The 19,856-nt window shown below is 37.6% G+C and overlaps 1 protein-coding gene and 1 long non-coding RNA gene across 5 annotated transcripts in view; one reads left to right on the forward strand and one right to left on the reverse strand.

Annotated features, from left to right (window-relative positions):
* Positions 1 to 607: 607 nt before the first annotated feature.
* RNFT1 (ring finger protein, transmembrane 1) lies at positions 608 to 16,507 on the reverse strand. Of its 3 annotated transcripts, none has more exons than XM_010990448.3 (9): positions 15,698 to 16,507; positions 14,726 to 15,078; positions 14,341 to 14,417; positions 13,137 to 13,237; positions 11,347 to 11,500; positions 10,559 to 10,717; positions 4,904 to 4,969; positions 2,180 to 2,281; positions 608 to 1,513 (listed from the first exon to the last, which is right to left on the reverse strand). In XM_010990448.3, the coding sequence occupies exons 1-9, from the start codon at positions 15,727 to 15,729 to the stop codon at positions 1,379 to 1,381; spliced, it is 1,179 nt and encodes a 392-aa protein (XP_010988750.1). In that variant the 5' UTR covers positions 15,730 to 16,507; the 3' UTR covers positions 608 to 1,378. The 3 variants fall into 3 exon arrangements, with proteins under 3 accessions (XP_010988750.1, XP_010988749.1, XP_010988751.1); XM_010990447.3 differs by having other exon boundaries at positions 14,621 to 15,078; XM_010990449.3 differs by having other exon boundaries at positions 14,621 to 15,078; positions 16,309 to 16,506.
* Positions 16,508 to 16,549: 42 nt separating this feature from the next.
* Positions 16,550 to 19,856, forward strand: part of LOC105097831 (uncharacterized) — a 131,872-nt gene continuing 128,565 nt past the window's right edge. For both annotated transcript variants that reach the window (XR_010384437.1, XR_010384436.1), the window contains exons 1-2: positions 16,550 to 16,705; positions 17,970 to 18,020. This is a non-coding gene — a long non-coding RNA (uncharacterized LOC105097831). The remainder of the gene's footprint in view (positions 16,706 to 17,969; positions 18,021 to 19,856) is intronic.

Below are 19,856 nucleotides of genomic sequence, written 5' to 3' on the forward strand. Positions count from 1 at the left end.
CAGTAGTTCTCGTAGGTAGTAGAGTTAAGTATGTCATTACTTTAAAAACAAACAAACAAAAAACCCAGACACAGTTGTACTTACAACCTAGCAATATTTACCTGGGGAGAAAAAGTTACAGGCCTTCTAATGTTCTTTTGTCATTTTGTGTGGCCATAATTCATGAAAGTGATTTAACTTGTAGCTGGCTGGTCACTATCCTTTTTAATCCGTATGTTGGTTTAGCCTTTGTATCGGCACTGCAAATTTGTTTTCTACCTCTGCCTCCTAACTTCTTCCCACTACCATCATCTTTTTCTTGTAGAAAAACTGATATAGATGGTAGAAGAGAAACTGCGCAGAGGCCTTTGACTCTAAATGTAGATAATAACCAGCCGGTAACACTTCTGTTACAGATCTTGAGTCCCCGCTTAGAGGTTTCAAGGGGAGAAAGTGCTCCACTCCTTTTCCCACCCTGTACAAATACCTAGAGGCAAACCACACTATCCACACGATTCTGGTTGCCTGAGTTCAAGCTTTAATCTCCCAAGTAATGGTGATTACCAAAACGCTTCTAAGAGTTTGAGTTGGTCTTGTCACCTATTCAAATCATCAGTGAAGCCAGCTGTTTACAATCCATGTGAATTATTTTAATAGTTACTTCAATACAGTCCATGGCACTATACAAAAAAGCAAGATCATGAACATTAAAGCTGACAGCAGGACAGTATGTATAATGTTCACAAACAATAGGAATTTAAATCACCTGTTCTCAATGACTGCTAATCATATTACAGAAAATACAGTATTAAAATAGTTCATCCTCAGTACATTGATCTTCCTTAGAAAATACGATTGTTACAAGTAAAATATAGCATTTAGAACTTTCATTTAAAAATACAAATTTTATGAAAAAGTTGAGAATTTTTTGAGTGGGAATTATAAAAGTCAATGATAAAGAAAATTCTACTTTCAGGTAATGTGTACTTTAAAATATCGTGAAAAATACTTTTTATTCTAAAAACAATGTCAGGAAAGAATACCCAAATTCTTCTAAAACCACTAGTTCTAGTTATGCAATTGTTATTTTGGTAACATTAACAAGAAAACACATTTACAATTTTAACACTGCAATCATCTGTCAGATAATTAGGATAGAATAAATGTTGCATATGCATTAGGTTGAACATTATGTATATATATTTAAATATAGCATTCTTTTCATTTAATCTTTGATAAATTGGACTACACACTTATGTCTTATTATAATACTCTAAAATGATTTGGAAACATTTTCCTTAACTTCTAGCCCTGAAAATCCATTCTAATGTCTTTGTCAATAGTCACTGAAACCAAATGAAATTATAGTGTTTTGTGGCTTTAATATTAAGTTGAGAACTTAATATATCTGAAGCTGTGATGAAGTGGCTCCATCTTTCCATTTGTATACATGGTCTGAAATCACAGTTCTGCACAACGGACATGTTTTCTCTCTGTTAAGCCATAAGGTAATGCACTCTTCACAAAATATATGCTGCAAGGGAATTAAGAACTAGATTTTATAGTTGATAACATTTTAATCTTAAACTCACCACACTGTAGAGAATCATACTCTAGAGCTCAAAGGGTTGTGGAGAACACTGATCCCTCCATTTTACAAATGAGAAAACATAAGCAACGTTCAGGAACACACAGCGGGCTTAGTGGTGGAACCACTAGCATTCTTTTGACTCTTACCATTTTAACCACTTTTAATAAAATTTAAGCTACCTTTAGGTGATATAAGATCAAGTGTGACTTAACAGCTTTATAATAAAGTCTTTGAGAGTTCCTGGAATAAAGTACAGGAAAGGGCCTTAGATAATTCAGTAACAAATGCTGGCCTTTTATTCTAAAAGACCAGTATTCAATTATTAAAATGGTCTGTATTCCAATCGCTTTGGCATCCAATCTGCCATTGGAATTATTTGTCCCCTTCAGTCTTCTACATCAAAATCATTAGAATATAAGGGACAAGATTTAATCTTGTCTAATCTACCAAACCCGTAATCCCAATAAGAAATTACAAGTGTGTGTCCTGAAATGCTACTTTCTGCAGTGAAGATTATTTTTTCCTTATAGCTAACATAAATATGAGTTATGTGTGTGACTTTTGAAAATCACAGAGAAGTGTGTTTAGGTTGCTTAAAAATACAGTTACCTGACAGATGAGAAGAATTGGCTTTTGAAATTCAGCTTGACATACTGAACAAATACCATACGCATCTGAACACTGTCTCTTGCTGGCAGCCACTCCGTAACTCTAGAAAGATAAGAAGTTCCATTCATCTACAAACTTCTTTCTTTCCTGTTCCTCAAATACATAGGTGATACTGTATTTCTACATGCCTGTGGAATTAGGCATTTGAGAACTCCCCCAAAGGACACAAACATTTCTAAGTTGAACTATGGATGCAGAATCAATGATGCAGAACCAAGATGGACTGCATCTTGGTGAACTTATGAAGTAACACATAATAGAATGCTGGGAGATCGTCAGATTCACTGGATTCCCAAATAATGATAGTGCTTCAAATTCAGAATGGTTTAAGAGACTAAGTGATTTGAAATATAACCAACCATTATATAATCTATATTCACGTACCATGTGACACAGTATTGATTGCCAAACTGAGCCCATGTATTATGATGGCACTGGTTCAAAAAAGTCAATCCAGAGCTTGACTAGCTGAATGTAACTTATTTGGAGACTGGTTTTGTTTTCTGGGTTTTTCTTGGGGGGCTGGTAATTAGATATTTACTTATTTATTTTAATCAAGGTACTGGAGATTGAACCCGGGACCTCGTGCATGCTAAGCATGTGCTCTACCACTGAGCTATATACCCTCCCCATCTGGAGACTGCTTTAAAGATAGATTTCTGTGCTCCACACTGGAGATTGTGTCAATAGGCCCAGAAATAATCCAAGAATCTGTAAATTTTTTAAAGCTTTCCACATGAGATCAACATGAAGGTTTGGAGACCACTGAACAGTGTCCTGCCACTATATCTAAAAATAATTTTAATTTTCATCCTTACTTATCACTAAATCAGCATTTAGTACTAGGTAAGAAAATTTTACAAAAGAACTGCAGTAGCAAAATGTCCCGGGTAGAGTTACACTGCCAAAACTGACTGAACAATCCTACAGATCTTTGAATTTCCTTTTCTTCTAAAGTCTTAAAAAAGTTTCTGATCTCTTAGGATCTTAATAACTTCCTCACCAAATTCAGTAGAATTTAGTCATTAACTAGACATGACAAAATGTTACAAATGAGATCAGCTTTCTGTAGAAATGATGTGTAAAAGCTGGCCGTGGAGAGGAAAGAACACCCAAGTTTTTAGTCATCGTTATGAGAGTTAAAGCATGACTTGACTCAACAACCTGAAGCTGTAATCTAAACTTCCTGTATAAAATACTGAGGGTTAGGAAAATTAAACTAAGACCCAAAAGCTGAAAATACTGGAAATTAAGATTTTTTGAGACTGGTGATGTTAAAGATTTCAGAAACAGATTGGGATACTGATGACCTTGGTGCCAGTTGCCCGTAAGTAAATGTCAGTTGGCAGAGTACACTGCAAGTATGTACGCTGACGGGCTTTTAAAACAGCACTCTTCTCTGGCATTTTGCGGACTCCATTCAGGTAAAGACTTAACCTGATGGTGACTTCCATTTTCTTGGCTACATTAAGGAACATGAGAGTCTCAGAAACAAATCAAAGAGGCTGATGACTGTGATAATCTTTCTATGCTTCACAAAGAAATAATATCAAAAGTATGTCAGCTCAAGCCTTACAAGATTAATAAACATAGCAAAATGGCTGATACTCACATAATCAACTGAATAAACTTCACCAAAGCTGAACTCTCAATTTTATTCTATTTTGTCTAAAGAAGTCTGAATAGGATGCAGCAAAACTTGTTACTACATTACTAGCTATCTTAGGGAGAGGGTGCCTTGGCCAGTTCAGGCCACTGTGTAGGTATAATCCATTTTTTTAAAAAAAACATGTATTATTAGGTTGGCATTTTTCTAAGTCACATCCCCTAAGTCCTGACAAAGTAATTGTATAAGTACCTAACAGACTGCAAAACTGAGACCCAAACTCTGAAATCTGGTGGCCACACATACTGAGAACCTTTGAAACTACTAAAAGCAAATGAGTCCATGACACCCTTTCTCTGCAGTTTGTTACGTTAGTAGAATCACATAATAATCAAGTTTATAACTGACACTGGAGTCTCGATTTATTGTTAATTCCACGCTGTGAACTTACTTGTGCATACAGAATTGAGTACTGCTGGGGGAAATTTTCCAGTTAAAATTTCAAGGGACATGATTTTTGGTAATGAGCTTTTTTCATATACATAATAAATTATAATCTAAACACCTTCACAGAAGCTGAAGAGTTAATGGAAATACACAAAGCCACCATTTGTGGATTTAAAAAGGAAGAACAACAAAAGTTCACAAGATTTTTAAGGGAATGTTTATAAACCCTTAAGAATGTCAAGTGATTTGAAGGGACAAGAGGCACACTCAAATATATAAGCACTGTATCAACTATCAGGTGGCTGTCAAAGTGCAAGAAATTGATCACAAAAATAAAATCTCTAAACCATTATAGCCCCAAGTGCCAAAGTACTAAGAAAAGGTTTTTTTTTTTTTTTAAATCATGTACTTATGAAATCTGCATTTGTGGGGGTCAGGGTATAACTCAGTGGTAGAGTACGGTTGGTGTGCACGAGGTCCTAGGTTCAATCCCCAGAGTCTGTCAAGGGGGAAGAAAAGAAATCTATGCTTGTAAAACTGCTGAACTGAAAAGATTTTTATAATGAAAAAAGGAAGGTAAAAAGTTTTTTCTGATAAAAAAAAATACTTACCGGTCGTGTAAAAAAAATTCGCAAAACCCGTCTGAAAGTTCTTAGATGTCCAAAAAAGTCCAGAAGCTGAAAGAGAAATTAAGTAATTCATTAATTCAAAGAGCCCGGGGAGGACTGCCAAAATAGTGGAGTAGTAGGATTGCCACAAATACACCAAAAATTACAAGTGGCAGACTGATCAATTTGCACAAAATGCCCACTGAACTTTGGCAGAATATCTCTTATTTCAGGAATACAAGAAGATTCCCCCCCCGGCCCCCAAAAAAGAAAAAAAAGAAGGAAATTGATGCAGGACCTGTTCTGCAGGAAGGGGACGGCAAAGGAGGAAAAGCGTCCTCACTCTGGGACACCCCCTGTCCAGGGGGGAGGTCAGCAGGAACAGAAAAGGGGCTTCTGAGGCTTGGAGGAGAAAGCAGCAGCTGTTAGGCAGACAGAACTGACAGAAACCAGCACAGAGGGTCCCTGCGACCCCCAGCCTGAGACGCAAGCCAGTGGGGGTGGGCCAGGACTGCCTGCTGGAGCTCGGTCTTTTGTGGACGAGCTGGGGAAGAGGACTGTGGCTGGAGCGTGGTGTGGGCTGCAGCTGGGAGTGTGTACAGGACAGAACAGCCTGAGACCCCCATAAAAAAGTACCACTGCTGGTGTACAGGGGGGCACAACACAGCCAAGGCCGTACCCACCATCTCTGCTAGCCCAGAAGACACTGCTCAGCACCACCACTGGTGAAAAGAGAGGTGGGATTCAGACACAGCCATCTTCTTGGCTTGCTCCGGTGCTTGGCTCCCAGGTGGAGGAGGGGCTGAAACATCAATCTGTACCCAGGGGTCCCGCAACTTCACAGGGAGGACTGAGATTTGAGTCTTGCCCCAGGCAGCAGTGGCAGATTTGCTCTGCTGGTACCTTTGTGGACCCATGTGTTTAAGACAAACGAGCAGACTTGTGGTGGATGGTGGGAGTGGGTTTGGCATTAACAGCAGGCCTGCGGACCTTACGTGGACGCAGGGCCAGGGTCTGTGCTGACCCTGTGGCGCACCACTGGTCCAGGTGTGTGACCACACACACCACAGCTGATCCTAGTGCCTGATGTCGGTGGATCTGCACTGGTGGCTCTGCGGGCACAGAAACTGGGGGACACTAGAGTGGGTTGCTAACATTCCCACGGCTGAGACGGGGACAAGGGTATCATCAACAAAGTGTACTTTGTAAGTCTGTATAACAGGTGACAGACAACACCACAGAGGGCACTTCCCAGTGGACACCTCCTGTGGACATGCACCCAGCAGCGCCTCTTCGAGCTGAAGCACTCCAACCCTGCCTACCGCTCACTGCAGCTCAGAAACGGGTCTGGAAGCCTCTATTCCAGCAACAGGGGAGCACACCCAGCCCCGTCAAGGCTGTAACAACCACAGGACAAAAAAGGAGACCCCGCTCAACAACAACAATCAGGGCAGGTTCTGATCACCATAACTCCAACCAACCCCCATCGAAGGGATAACAGCCAATACATGTGGAAGAAAGACATGGCAACCATCCATAATAAGAACAGCCTTGGCAATAAAACTACTGGACGCTCAGTCTACACAGGGACGCCCCTACTTTAAAAACAAATTTAGAAGAGAAATTATTTCAAGCGTCTTTTCTGACCACAATGTCATGAAACTAGAAATCAACCACAGAAAAACAAATGAGAAAAAAAATTACTGCATGGAGACTAAACAACATGCTACTAAAAAACCAATAAATCAACTCAATGATGAAATCAAAGAGGAAATCAAAAAATACTGAGACAAATGAAAATGAAAACACAATGACCCCAAATTTCTGCAACACAGCAAAAGCTGTTCTAAGAGGGAAGTTTACAGAGATACAAACTTACCTCAGGAAACAAGAAAAATCTCAAGTAAACAACCTAACCTTACACCTAAAGCAATTAAAGAAGAACAAACAAAACCTAAAGTTAGCAGAAGAAAAGAAATCATAAAGATTAGAGCAGAAATAAATGAAATAGAGACTAAAAAAAATAGAAAAGATCAATTAAACTAAAAGCTGATTCTCTGAAAAGATAAACAAAACTGATAAATCTTTAGTTAGACTCATCAAGAAAAAGAGGGAGAGGGCCCAAATTAATAAAATCAGTAATGAAAAAGGAAAAGTTGCAACTGACACCACAGAAATACAGGGATCGTAAGAGGCTACTATGAGCAACTATACACCAACAAAAAGGACAAGTAGAAGAAATGAACTATTTCTTTAAAAGGTACAATTTGCCAAGACTGAACCAGGAAGGAATACAAAGTATAATTAGACCAATTACCAGTACTGAAATCGAATCAGTAATTATAACTCTCATACAATGCTATGATTTGATACATGTATATACTGCAAAATGACTACCATAATAAAGTTAGAAAAATCTCCCCCACCAAAAAAAAAATCCCAAGAAACAAAAGTCCAGGACCAGGTGGCTTCACAGGTGAATTCTACCATTTAGAGAAGAGTTAACATCTATCCTTCTGAAACTATTCCAAAAAACTGCAGGGGAAGGAATACTTCTGAGCTCATTCTGTGAAGCCACCATCACCTTGATACCAAAACCAGACAAATATATCACAAAAAAAAGAAAATTACAGGCCAATATCACATACGAATATAGACACAAAAATCCTCAACAAAATACTAGCACCCAATGTTCATAGCAGCACTGTTTACAATAGCCAAGACATGGAAACAACCCAAATGTCCATCAACAAATGACTGGATAAAGAAGATGTGGTATATACATATATATACAATGGAATACTACTCAGCTATAAGAAAGAATAAAATAATGCCATTTGCAGCAACATGGATGGACTTGGAAATCATTCTAAGTGAAGTGACCCAGGAAGAGAAAGAAAAATGCCATATGATATTGCTTATATCTGGAATCTAAAAAAAAAAGACATAAATGAACTACTTATTATTTATAACTTAGATAACTGATTTCCTGAATATGTGTAACCACATTTGACTGCCCTTTATGATTAGATTACTGCATTATGTTGATTCTTATTTTGTGGTTGGCTTTAGTCTTTTGATAACTATGAAAGTTTAAAAAGCTAAAGCTTTAAACTGTTCTTAGAAACAATGAACAGTATATATATGTAAATTAAAAACAAAAACAAAAACAAAAACAAAAACCCACCCAAGGAGGCAAAAGACTTGTACTCTGAAAACTATAAGACACTGATGAAAGAAACTGAAGACAACATAAACAGATGGAAAGATATACCATATTCTTGGACAGGAAGAATCAGTATTGTTAAAATGGCCATACTACCCAAGGCAATATACAGATTCAATGCAATCCCTATCAAATTGCCAATGACATTTTTCACAGAGCTGGAACAAAAAAATGTTAAAATTTGTATGGAAACACAGAGGACCCTCAAATATCCAAAATAGTCTTGAAAAAGGGGAACAGAGCTGGGGGAATCACACTCACTGACTTCAGACTATACTACAAAGCTAAAGTAATCGAAACAATATGGGACTAGCACAAAAACAGACACACAGATCAATGGAACAAGATAGAAAGTCCAGAAATAAACCCACACACTTATGGTCAATTAATCTACAATCTCTTTAATAAGTGATGCTGGGAAAATTGGACAGCTGCCTGCAAAAGACTGAAATTAGAACCTTCTCTAATACCATATACAAAAATTAACTCAAAATGGATAAAGATCTAAATGTAAGACCAGACACTATAAAAATCCTAGAGGAAAACATAGGCAAAACACTTTTTGACATAAATCACAGCAATGTTTTTTTTTTCAAACCAGCTCCTAGAGTTATGGGAATAAAAGCAAAAATAAACAAATGGGACCTAATTAAACTTAAAAGGTTTTGCACAGATAAGGGTACCATCAACAAAACAAAAAGACAACCTACAGAATGGGAGAAAATATCTGCAAATCATGTGACAGATAAAGGACTAACTTCTGAAATATACAAATAGCTCATACAGCTTAATATCAATAAAACAAGCAACCCAATAAAAAAAAAATGGGCAGAAGACCTAAAGGGACAGCTCTCCAAAGAAAACATCCAGATGGCCAACAGGCATGTGAAAAGATGCTCAATATCGCTAATTGATAGAGAAATGCAAATCAAAACACATGATGTATCACTTCACACCAGTCAGAATGGCCATCACTGAAAAGTCCACAAATGATAGATGCTGGAGAGGGTGTGGAGAAAAAAGAAGCCTCCTACCCTGTTGGTAGGAATGTAGTTTTGTGCATCCATTATGGAAAAGAGTATGGAAATTCCTCTAAAAACTAAAAATAGACTTACCATATAATCCAGCCATCTCAATACTGGGCATATATCTGGAGGGAACTCTAATTCGAAAGATATATGCACCCCAATGTTCATAGCAGCACTATATACAATAGCCAAGACATGGCAACAACCTAAATGTCTACAAATGACTGGATAAAGAAGTGGTATATTTAGACAATGGAATACTACTCAGCCATAAAAAAGAATACAATAATGCCATTTGCAGCAACATGGATGGGCCTAGAGATCATCATTCTAAGAGAAATAAGCCAGAAGAAGAAAGAAAAATACCATATGATATCACTCATATTTGGAGTCTAAAAAAAGGAAAAAGAAGACTCTAATGAACTTATCCACAAAACAGAAACAGATTCACAGACATAGTAAACAAACTTATGGTTACTGATGGAAAAGGGGGTGGGAAGGGATAAATTGGGAATTCAAGATTTGCAAATATTAACTACTGTTTATCAAACAGATAAATAAGTTTCTTCTATATAGCAGAGGAAACTATATTCAATATCTTGTAGTAACCTATAGTGAAAAAAGAATATGAAAACAAATACATGTATGTCTGAAACATTATGCTGAACACCAGAAACTGACACACTGTAAAATGACTATACTTCAATAAGAGAAAAAAAAAGAAAAATGAACAAAGAGCCCTATCTGTTAAAACACAAAGATCAAAGCTAGTATCGAATACTGATATTAACTTAATATTCACCGTGTATGACAATAATTTCATTCTAACTATAAAGTCCAATTATGGAATATTTTACACATCGATTTCAGTCAACTCTTAACCAAAATGAAATACATCTGAATTCCTAGAGATACAATTTGGTCAAGACAAATATGAACTTAACTATGTCAAAGGCCAGGCAATTTTACCTGGTTCACATGTCCTTAACATATTTAAAGTTTCACACAGTGATTAAGTTGAGGGGAGCAGGCATAGGGGGAACAGGAGAAGATACTCCACTAGTTTGATAATTATGTGTATGATAATGCTACTGGGTATATTCTATTCTACTTGTTTCCCCCACCTTAGATAATCCACAGTATATGGAGGTCCACTCCGCCAATAAAATCTGGAACAATTGGATTAAGATAAACATACCTATTTCCATTTTCAAGTAGATATAGAGCCTGCCATTACTTCAAACTAGTGATTTAAAGATAAAATACACTTTAACTCAACATTGTAAACCAACTATACTTCAATTAAAAATAAACTATAAAACAGTTAAAGAGAAAAGCAGTAGTATATAAAATCTACAAATATTACATGCATCATTACAAATGACAAGATTAATTGCTACCTACTTTTAGTATGAGGTAGAGTAAAGCCAGCAATATCCCAAGACTCCATCTAGTTACATTACCAAACTCCCCATAGCTTATAAGGTAACGAAACCAAACTGGTATGGGAACAAAAGTTCGGTAATACTGACATAATTCTTCTAAAAGCATATACCAGTAACCCTAAAAAGGAAGGAAAAAGAAAACAAATAGAGTCACCCAAGCTACTTACATACATAAAGCAAACAGTTCATATTGGATTGAGAACATCATGAGTATACGGTACAGTAACACAAATAACTATAAAGTTAATCTTCATAATGATAATGGTTATGACTGACAACCTTAAACTGGTTCTCACATATTACAGTCACTGTGTGGTTTGTTTTTCAAAGAATTTCTAAAGAGTGACATTGAAAATGTTTTACACATACTAAAACATTTTGCTGATTATAAAAATTTATATTGAAGTTTTTACTGAGTATGAAAAAACACTGACTAAATGCATACAGTTACCAACTGTCAATCAATAATGCCCTGGAGAAGTACAAAGCCAAATATTTTCCAATATATGATGTGGGGACTGATTTTTAAATTACTTCAAAGCAAATATAATTCTGATTTTATTGGAACAGATTAATATTTAGGTGCAAGTCCTTGAACAAATAATTGCCAGTCTGAGATAATATAGATAATTAAAATTAGCTTATTCAGCAAACTGAAAAATTATAAAAGGAGTCACTTAAACAAAGACTAAATAGCATTAATGTGGTTTACTAATATCATTCCAATAAAAGATGTTACTTTCTTACCTTGGATTTAAAAGGCATAATGAAAGAAGGCACCAATAAAATAAGGCATTTTAAGCCCATGAAGAGGAATTTCAGAATGAAGTCTGTAATTCCAACAATCCAAAGCACTTCCCAGAAGTTCGAATGGTCCAAAGAAGGATTTAAAAAAATTAAGCTACCAAGAGAAAAACATCAAAACTTACCAGAGCAGCATACAAAGATAAAGTGTTGATAGGCGTTCTAATTTGCTACCAGTTTACTTTAATTTGATGTGTGAAAAATTGGGAGTTTGGCGAGATGCTAATGTCTTATGTTTTATGTTATTAGAATGGAAGATCATTTTGCTTATTTTAAAGAGGCTTTTTAGGTGTTTGAATTTCAAATCTTTTTTCTATAAAGAAAAAGAAGAGTCTTCCTAACTTGTCATGGTTATTGTTCTAGCCTGTAATCTGTAAAACATTCACTAACTAGATAAATCTGCCATTCTCTCCTCAACCGATTCCAACCAGGATTCTATCCTCTCCTTTCCACTGAATTGGTTTTGTCAACATCATCAACTCCCTCCTTCATGCTAAATTTAACAATCACTTTATTGTCCCCTCTTCCCCCCCTGAAATATTTTCTTCCTAGACACCACTCTCTCCTAGTTGTTCTCATACGTGACTGACGGTTCCTTCTTGAGTCTCCTTTGCTACACCTCTGCTGAGTAATTGTGGGTATGTCCAGTCCTGGTCCCTCTTCTCTGTCTCCACTTCCTTTTCCTGATTAATCTTGTCAAGTTCCATGGTTTTTAAATATCAACATATGCTGATAACACCCAAATTTTAGCCCTAACCTCTACTCTGAGCTTATGACATATTTATTTATTTAAATTTATTTTTGCTTTTTTGGGGTGTGGGGAGGTAATTAGGTTTCTTTGTTTATTTGTATTTTAGAGGAGGTATTGGGAATTGAACTGAGGACCTTGTGCATGCTAAGCATGCGCTCTACCACTTGAGCTATACCCTCCCCACTATAACTTTTAACAGTTATACACAACCTCTCAAACTTACCATGTTCAAAAGAGAATTACTGATTTTCCCCTCAGAATCAGTTCCTTCCCCCATCTTTCCCAGTCCAGTAAATGGCACCACCATCCAGTTTCTCAGACTAAAAACCCAGGTGTTACCATTTATTCTTCCCCTCTACCTACCCACCCAATCCAATCCGGATGATACTGGCTGTATCTACACACTATATTGCGGATTTGTCCATATCTCTCCATCTGCACTGAAACTAGAATTTCTAGTTATCTCATTAAGGCCAAAAATTCAGAACACTTACATCTGATACAGAAACTTATCAACTACTGTACTTTAGCAAGTTTTCTTTTAGAAACAAAGATCGAGTGTTCTCATCACACATATACACAGAAAAAAAAAGGTAACTAAGGGAGGTGATGGATATGTTAGTCAGCTTGATTGTGGTAATCATTTCACAATATATACATATATCAAAAATGTTGTACATCTTCAATATATACAATTTTTATTTATATAAAAATAAAAAACACCACCAACAACAACCTAATGGTATTTAATATACGATTATATAAGTAAAATTTTAAATATCAAAAATTAAATATTTATTGAGCACTTGCTATGAGGTAAGGCACTGCACAAATGGGAGTAAGTCACTTCAAGCTTTCAATCTTGGAAGGAAACAGGTAAAACTTGAACTCTAACAATAAATATGTGCAAGTAAGATATATGCAAAGTGCTATGGAATACGATTACATTAAAATGTGATTGTGTACTTGGACCTCTAATTACCTGTAATAAAGTGATTGAGAATGAAAGGTGTAATATAAAAGAACAGAAGATCCTGCTAAGAATACCAGTAACCAAGCACAATGAATCTTTGAGCACCTTTCCTGAAAAATAAACAATTTTATAATTTGTTACTTTGAATTGTCAGAATTTTAAATATTATTTTACTTTAATAACTTTAATTTAGAACATTTCAATAGATTACCTTAATAAAAATATAGACTATCTTAAATTGTACAATCATCACATTCTATTTTTATGTATCTTTAGTGAACAAAACTATATTTTAAACAAATTTTTAAAATACAATTTCTTCATTGTATAACATTAGCTATGCTTCAAAGAAGCCAAATCTTCTACAAACTGACATAAAGTACCCACCGAAATGAAAATTCTACCTCTGCAGCTCCTATTTTTGCCTCCCCAACAAAACAGAATTTTTAAAAATGCGTTTATCATGGTTTATAATATAATATTTCAAAATCTCAGACAATTCAGTAAGAATTTAATAATCTGTTTTTAATCTCACTTTTACAATTAAATTTCAATTACTAATTTAATTAAAAGTTTTACTAGTTTTAAACCCTGAATTAAACTTTTATGGTTTGACAGGTTCAAACAACAAACTTTCAGGTCAAAATGTATGATCCTTTACACAGATATAGCCCTTTAAAATTTCCTTAAGGTGAGATTTTATAAATTAATCCTATTTTCCCAATAATTTATATGAATAGGACTCTTATCATTTGTTATGGAAAAACTTTTGGGGTTTAGTTTTCTTTAAATCAGAGATCTAAATAAATAGTTCAATACCCACCTATTCAATGTACATTTTATTTAACTATTTTAAAGCTTATAATACAACAGCTGAAGTTTTTAATGATGATTCCATTACTTAGTATGGTTAAATTAATTCAAAACGTGAAGGCACTTGACAAATCAATCAAATAGTGCATTCTAAACCTTCTAATCCTTCTGCTTTTTCTTTCTCTATCAGGAATCCAACATACAAAGAAAATAAGATGAAACAATTTAGCATTAGGACAGATCATTTATTCCAGGTCACTTAAATAAAAATATATTGTGGATGTTCTAGCTATTTAAATTTGTCAAATAAACTATCTATATTCCTACTTCTCTCAAAAAAGAGTATATAATTCTACAGGGAGAAACATTTAATGATTTTTTAGTTGCTGGTTATACTTACTCTTAGAAAAACCTGATTTACAATGCTTTTGTTTGCATATATAAAAGTTGTAAGCAGCCCAATTCCAAGAGAAATGCCTGTTAGAAAATAAGGTCCAGTTAATTGAAAGAAAAAAAAAAAGAGGTAACATAATGACATGAATTTAAAGGAAGCAAATACAGTTTTAAATGCTAACAGAAAATAAGTAACTGAAATACACAGGTTAAAGTAGATTACCAATAAAGAAAGAAAATTTGCTGAATTTAGCAATGAAACAACTCAATGTTTTATTATACTCTACCTGTTATATGCTGCATAAAAAGTTTGACACCCAGAATCAAAATATATGGAATACTTTTTTGCAACCATTTGAAGAGATATCGGAATTCTGAGGAGGAGCTACTACCATGATCTCCAGACTCCGTGTTTGTATCATCAGGCTGCCTTGCTTCACTGTGGGAGTGACTCCGGAAGCGACTATGTGCACATCCATGGGTACAGCTATGGACACCTGACCTTGTATTTCCAGAGCTTGTATTTTCAGCACATTCTTTCAGCATGGAGTTCATCTGGATATGAACATCTCCACAATAAAGACAGGAAGCTTCTCCTGTCAATCTTGTTTGAACACACTGGGAAGCTGCAGCATCCTCACTGCCTGCAGCTCCTGAAGGGCTGTGAAGTTGGCTACAGTTGGCTTGCATGACCCTTGGATACTTTTTCCGTGATCCAGATTTCTTTGCTTTAGGGCTCTGTCTCCTAAAAATCAAAGAGCAGAAAATATTCTAAGAGAACAGTTAAATGCAGGCAATATATTGCTCGCTAAGAATCCTTTATTCACTAAAGGAGAGGCTGATAGTCACAGAAGATACATTATTTTGAGCTTATCTATCACCTGTTATTAGATTCCTCCCTCTTCACCCTTTGTACGAAGGCTCTGCTGCCCTACACAGACTATCTTTTAAGGAACATCTGCTACAAAAACAAGTTCAGATTTAGATGCCTCCAGTTCTGTAATGACAGAAGAAATCAGCAAAACGGTCAAAGTACCAGTGCCTACCAGATGTACTCATTCTTACTTGAATACTTTAGTAGATTTCTGTGCTTAGCTGGAGCAGTTTCATCTCTGATGTAGATTCTACACTTCCTAAGAGTGAGTCTGTAATTTTTAATGGTTGGAAAGGCTAGGAAGATAAAAAAACATTAAATCTTAACTCCTTATTAAGTACCATCATGGAGAACTAAAACATTTCACTTAGGTGACCTACAAGTTTCGTTTTATACTGAAACAGCTTTCCCAAAGCTAATAAAAAGGTTTCCAGTAATTAATACCAGGACTATTACCTTCCCTCCCCTCAAGAGACTGTTGCCTAAATACCTGTAAAATAAGGAGACTTGGGGAGTCGCCATGTAATTATTAGATGACTCTTCAGTATGAATAAGGATGAGGGGAGGCGGTGTGGGGAAAGAGAACAGGGGCAGAGGAGGATCCCTAAATGACGAGCCTGAGTAGCCACCGACGATGCCTGAGTCCGAAACCAGCTGACAAATCGCAGAGACTTGCTGCCGTGTCTGTACGAGGAAGCTGGGGTCAACTTCAGGGCATGTTCTGTGTCATTCTACTTCATTCCTAGGTTTGAGTTTTTCTTTTTTTTAGTTATACTGTTTGGCAGTTTGGTTTTTAGTGCCTTTCACTAAAGGCTTTCACCGATGCTCCAACGCCACGACCGCTACTGATCTCGAATCTCTAAAGACGGACGTTGGACGGGGCAGTTTCAGCGCCTTTTTCCATTAAATAAAAACGTAGAACCCTCCCACTTTCCTCCGTGCACGAGCAAGAAAGGGAAGAAAAGTAAACGCAAACGACTCTTCCAGAATCGCCAGGACAGTTTTCCACCCACGTTCGAGCTTCGAGTGCCTCAGTTATTCTCCCCAGAGCCCACTCGCCGCAGGCCCTCGCCGCCTCCGCCCGCTTCCCCTAGGCCTGACCTCTCATGACGATGTGCGGACCGAGGCTCGTGCAGCGACTGCAGGAACACCGGGAGACGCCGCCTCTAGGCCTTCAGTCACGGCCATCACCTTCAACCCCACAACCGGCAACTCCGGCCCAGCTCGGCGGCGGCGGCGGTTGCGGCGGTTGCGGCGTTGGTGGCGGCGGCGCGCGCGCTCCCCGCACGTCCTCGCGCGCGCTCCGCCCCCGCGCTACGCGCCGACGGACGGGCTGCGACGACCGGTGGGGGCGGAGGCCGCCGCGGGTGTTGGCTTTGAAGGAGAGAGGGCTGAGCCTGAGAACTGCCTGCGGCGTCTGCGTTAAGCAGTGAGGCGCCCTCACGTATGCGCGTACTGTGTCATCCGCCGCAGGCGTCAGAGCTCTGGACGTTTTGAGGTGACAAATGTTTTGGCTTCGGGAACCTGCCCTCGGGGGAGGAGCCTGAACTTGGGGGCTGGCCCGGTCCCGCCCCCGGCTCGTCTGGCCTCTGAGGCGTTTTGGTCGCGCTTGGGACCGGAGCTGTAGGAGCCACGTCGGCGAGGGGTTGGCGCGTCCCCCGAAGAGCGGGGCGGGGCGGGGCGGGGCGGGAGCCTTCGGGTTTCCGCGAGCTCAGCTGACCCAGTTGTGGCTGGGCGGTGAAGTTTTAACAGAACTGGGTTTTCATGACAGCCCTCAAGTTGCACAGGGTGTCCTAGGCCCTCCCGAAACCTGAGGAGATCAGAAGCGGAGACAAGTAGGGAATAGTATAGGTGGAAGTAGAAGTTAGTTTAAAAGCCCTGCCTTGTACGGGGGTATGGGGAACTCTTCACTATCTTCGCTATAATTGTTAACCTAAAACTGTTCTAAAATGAAAAGGTTTATTAAGGAAAAATTTAAACTAAGCAAAAGAAACAAGAAACCTTGCCTTTTGATCCCCAGCCAAAGTATATTCTAAAATATAATTACTTGTATTCCATGAATCTGCCCCTTCCCCCACAACCACCGATAGCCTTTCCATTTTGAACCTCAAGTTTTTGACCTTTAATTTCTTGAAATTAACGTGGAGTAAATAACTCTTTATAGTCTTCCTACAGGTGTTGAAATTAAATATTCCATTCCGTGGGCGACGGGTGCAATCTTTCCTCACTAGAGAGGATAAATATGCGTACATATACACACATGTCATGAGTTGAATATCTAGTGAAAAGAGTGATACTTTGTGCTTTTACTGGTCACTGCCTGATTTAAAGCCATTCACAACAACTTTGCCCAAGTTAGTTTGCTGGTGTGTGATTTTTGAAGCTCATTAATTATGAAATTGCACCTTATTTTTTCCCATATCTAAGTACAACTGGACCCACTGTTTAACCTGAATTATCCATTTTGAGGCTGTAGTTAAATCAGATTAATTTTATTAGCAAACCATTTCCCATGGTTAGAAGGACACTCCCTCAATACCACCAACCGGTATTAGATCTGCTTCCCACTGTCAATTGAGATACTGGCTTGTGTGTGTGTGTGTGTGTGTGTGTGTGTGTGTGTGTGTGTGTGTGTGTGTGTGTGTAAGTCTCCATGAGCCCCATTAATGTAAGTCTCCCCAGTAAATTAGGTTTCTAGGTCAGTAAGTCTGTCTTAGTCTATAGATGGATGGCTTATAAACAACAAATTTTATTTCTCACAGTTCAGGAGCCTGGGAAGTCTGAGATCAAGGTGGCAGCAGACTTGGTGTCTGGTGAGTTCCTGCTTCCTGGTTCATAGACAGATGTGTCTGGCTGGGGCCTCATGTGGTAGGAGGGAGGGGGAAGCTCTTTGGAATCTCTTTTATAAAGGAACTAATCTTCCTGAGAACTCTGTGTTAATAATCTAGTCATCTACCCCTGTCTCCTTACAGTATCACATTGGAGGTTAGGATTTCAACATATGAATATTTGGGGAGGCACAAACATTCAGTCTGTAGTAAAGGCTGAAGACAAGCTCTGGTCTGTAGTGAATTTTTCAGAGAGACTTATTTGTATAGTATATTGTATCATTCCAACTACTATATGGATGTTTTTATTTTAAATTTTAAAATTTTGAGAATTTAGGAAACAGAAAAAGAGATGCAGTCTCACATAATCCAGCTACCTCCACAGTGGGACGTCAATATGTTTTAGTACATTGATAATTTTAATATATTTATAAATTTAGCATATTTATATTCTTAATATAATGTTTAAATTTTCATTTTAACACATTCATAATCCATTGAAGGTATATTAGTTCACAGTGTAAGTTCATTAGCACGCTTGGAACTGCATTCCACTCAGTAACTTGACTGAAAAGTAACATTTCAAGAAGAGTACTGAATTGATGACAAGATTTGACAGTGACAGACTTATCTGATAAAGTTTCTTTGTACTGTCATCTGGAATGTTGGAAATGAACATTGTAATTGATTAATTCAAAAAGCATTTTCTGAGCACTTGCTAAGTGTCAAGAATTGTACTAGATTGTTGGAGAGCTAGACATTAAAAAAGACATAATCCCCATCCCACAGTGAAATAAGTGGTTAGACAGGTAACAAGTAATTACAGTATATGGGAATAAACGCTATAATTGAAGGTTGTGTGAGATGCAGTAGAAGCAAGAAGTGGGAGCATTTCACTTCAACAGGCAAGAAATGCTTCCTTAAATTTGTGGCATTTGAGATGAATCTTGAAGAATAAGTTGAAATTTGCTGGGACACAAGTAGTAATAGGACATTCCAGATAGAAACAACATTATATGTAAAGTCATGGTATTGAAATACCACAGCCCTTTGAAGGACTTAGTTCTTTGTTTCTGAAAGAGTAGGGTGCTTATGAGGGAAGAGTAAGAGTAGAGAGAGGCTAGAAAATGAAAGTTTGTGGGTCCCATTTAGGAATTTATTCTTTAGTTTATTCTAGTGGCCAGAGGGAAACTATTGAGTTTTAAGCAGGAGAGTTAATGTGACCAGATTTTTGTTTTCCAGGAAATTCACATGCTAATAACTTACAGCAATGCAAGCTCAATTGGGAGATTATTACAAGTAGTTGAGGTAGGACCTGAGAAGGTCTTGAACTCCTCAGTGAATTGGGATTCTAGAGGAAGAATGAGATTGGAGAGAGGAGATAAAATCGATAGAATTAAATGTGGTAGATCTTTACAGTTTTATGCCCCTGATTTTGAATTATGTTTTCATGACTACCTGTATCCATACCCTTGGTTAGTCCTCTCTGAGACTAAGTCATGTGACTTGTTTTGACCACTGGGATGAAAGCAATTGTAATTTAGCAGAGGCTTGAAAAATATTTACACAGTGGGACTTGCTCTTTTATTGCTGGCAACTCTTCTATCACCATGTAATCAGATTAGGGCTAACCTCTTAGAAAATGAGGGACCACTTGGAGAGAGGCCCTAGGTGTCCCAACCATCTCAGCCTTCCCAGTTGAGGCCTCAAACATATGTATGAGGCCATCCTAGACCATCCAAACCCAACTAAGATGGTTCAGACCAGAAGAATCAGCCAGTCAACCCACAGAATCACAAGAAATAATATTTTGTTTTAAGC

This window comes from Camelus dromedarius, chromosome 16, assembly GCF_036321535.1.
Source record: "Camelus dromedarius isolate mCamDro1 chromosome 16, mCamDro1.pat, whole genome shotgun sequence".
Classification (NCBI taxonomy): Eukaryota; Metazoa; Chordata; class Mammalia; order Artiodactyla; family Camelidae; genus Camelus; species Camelus dromedarius.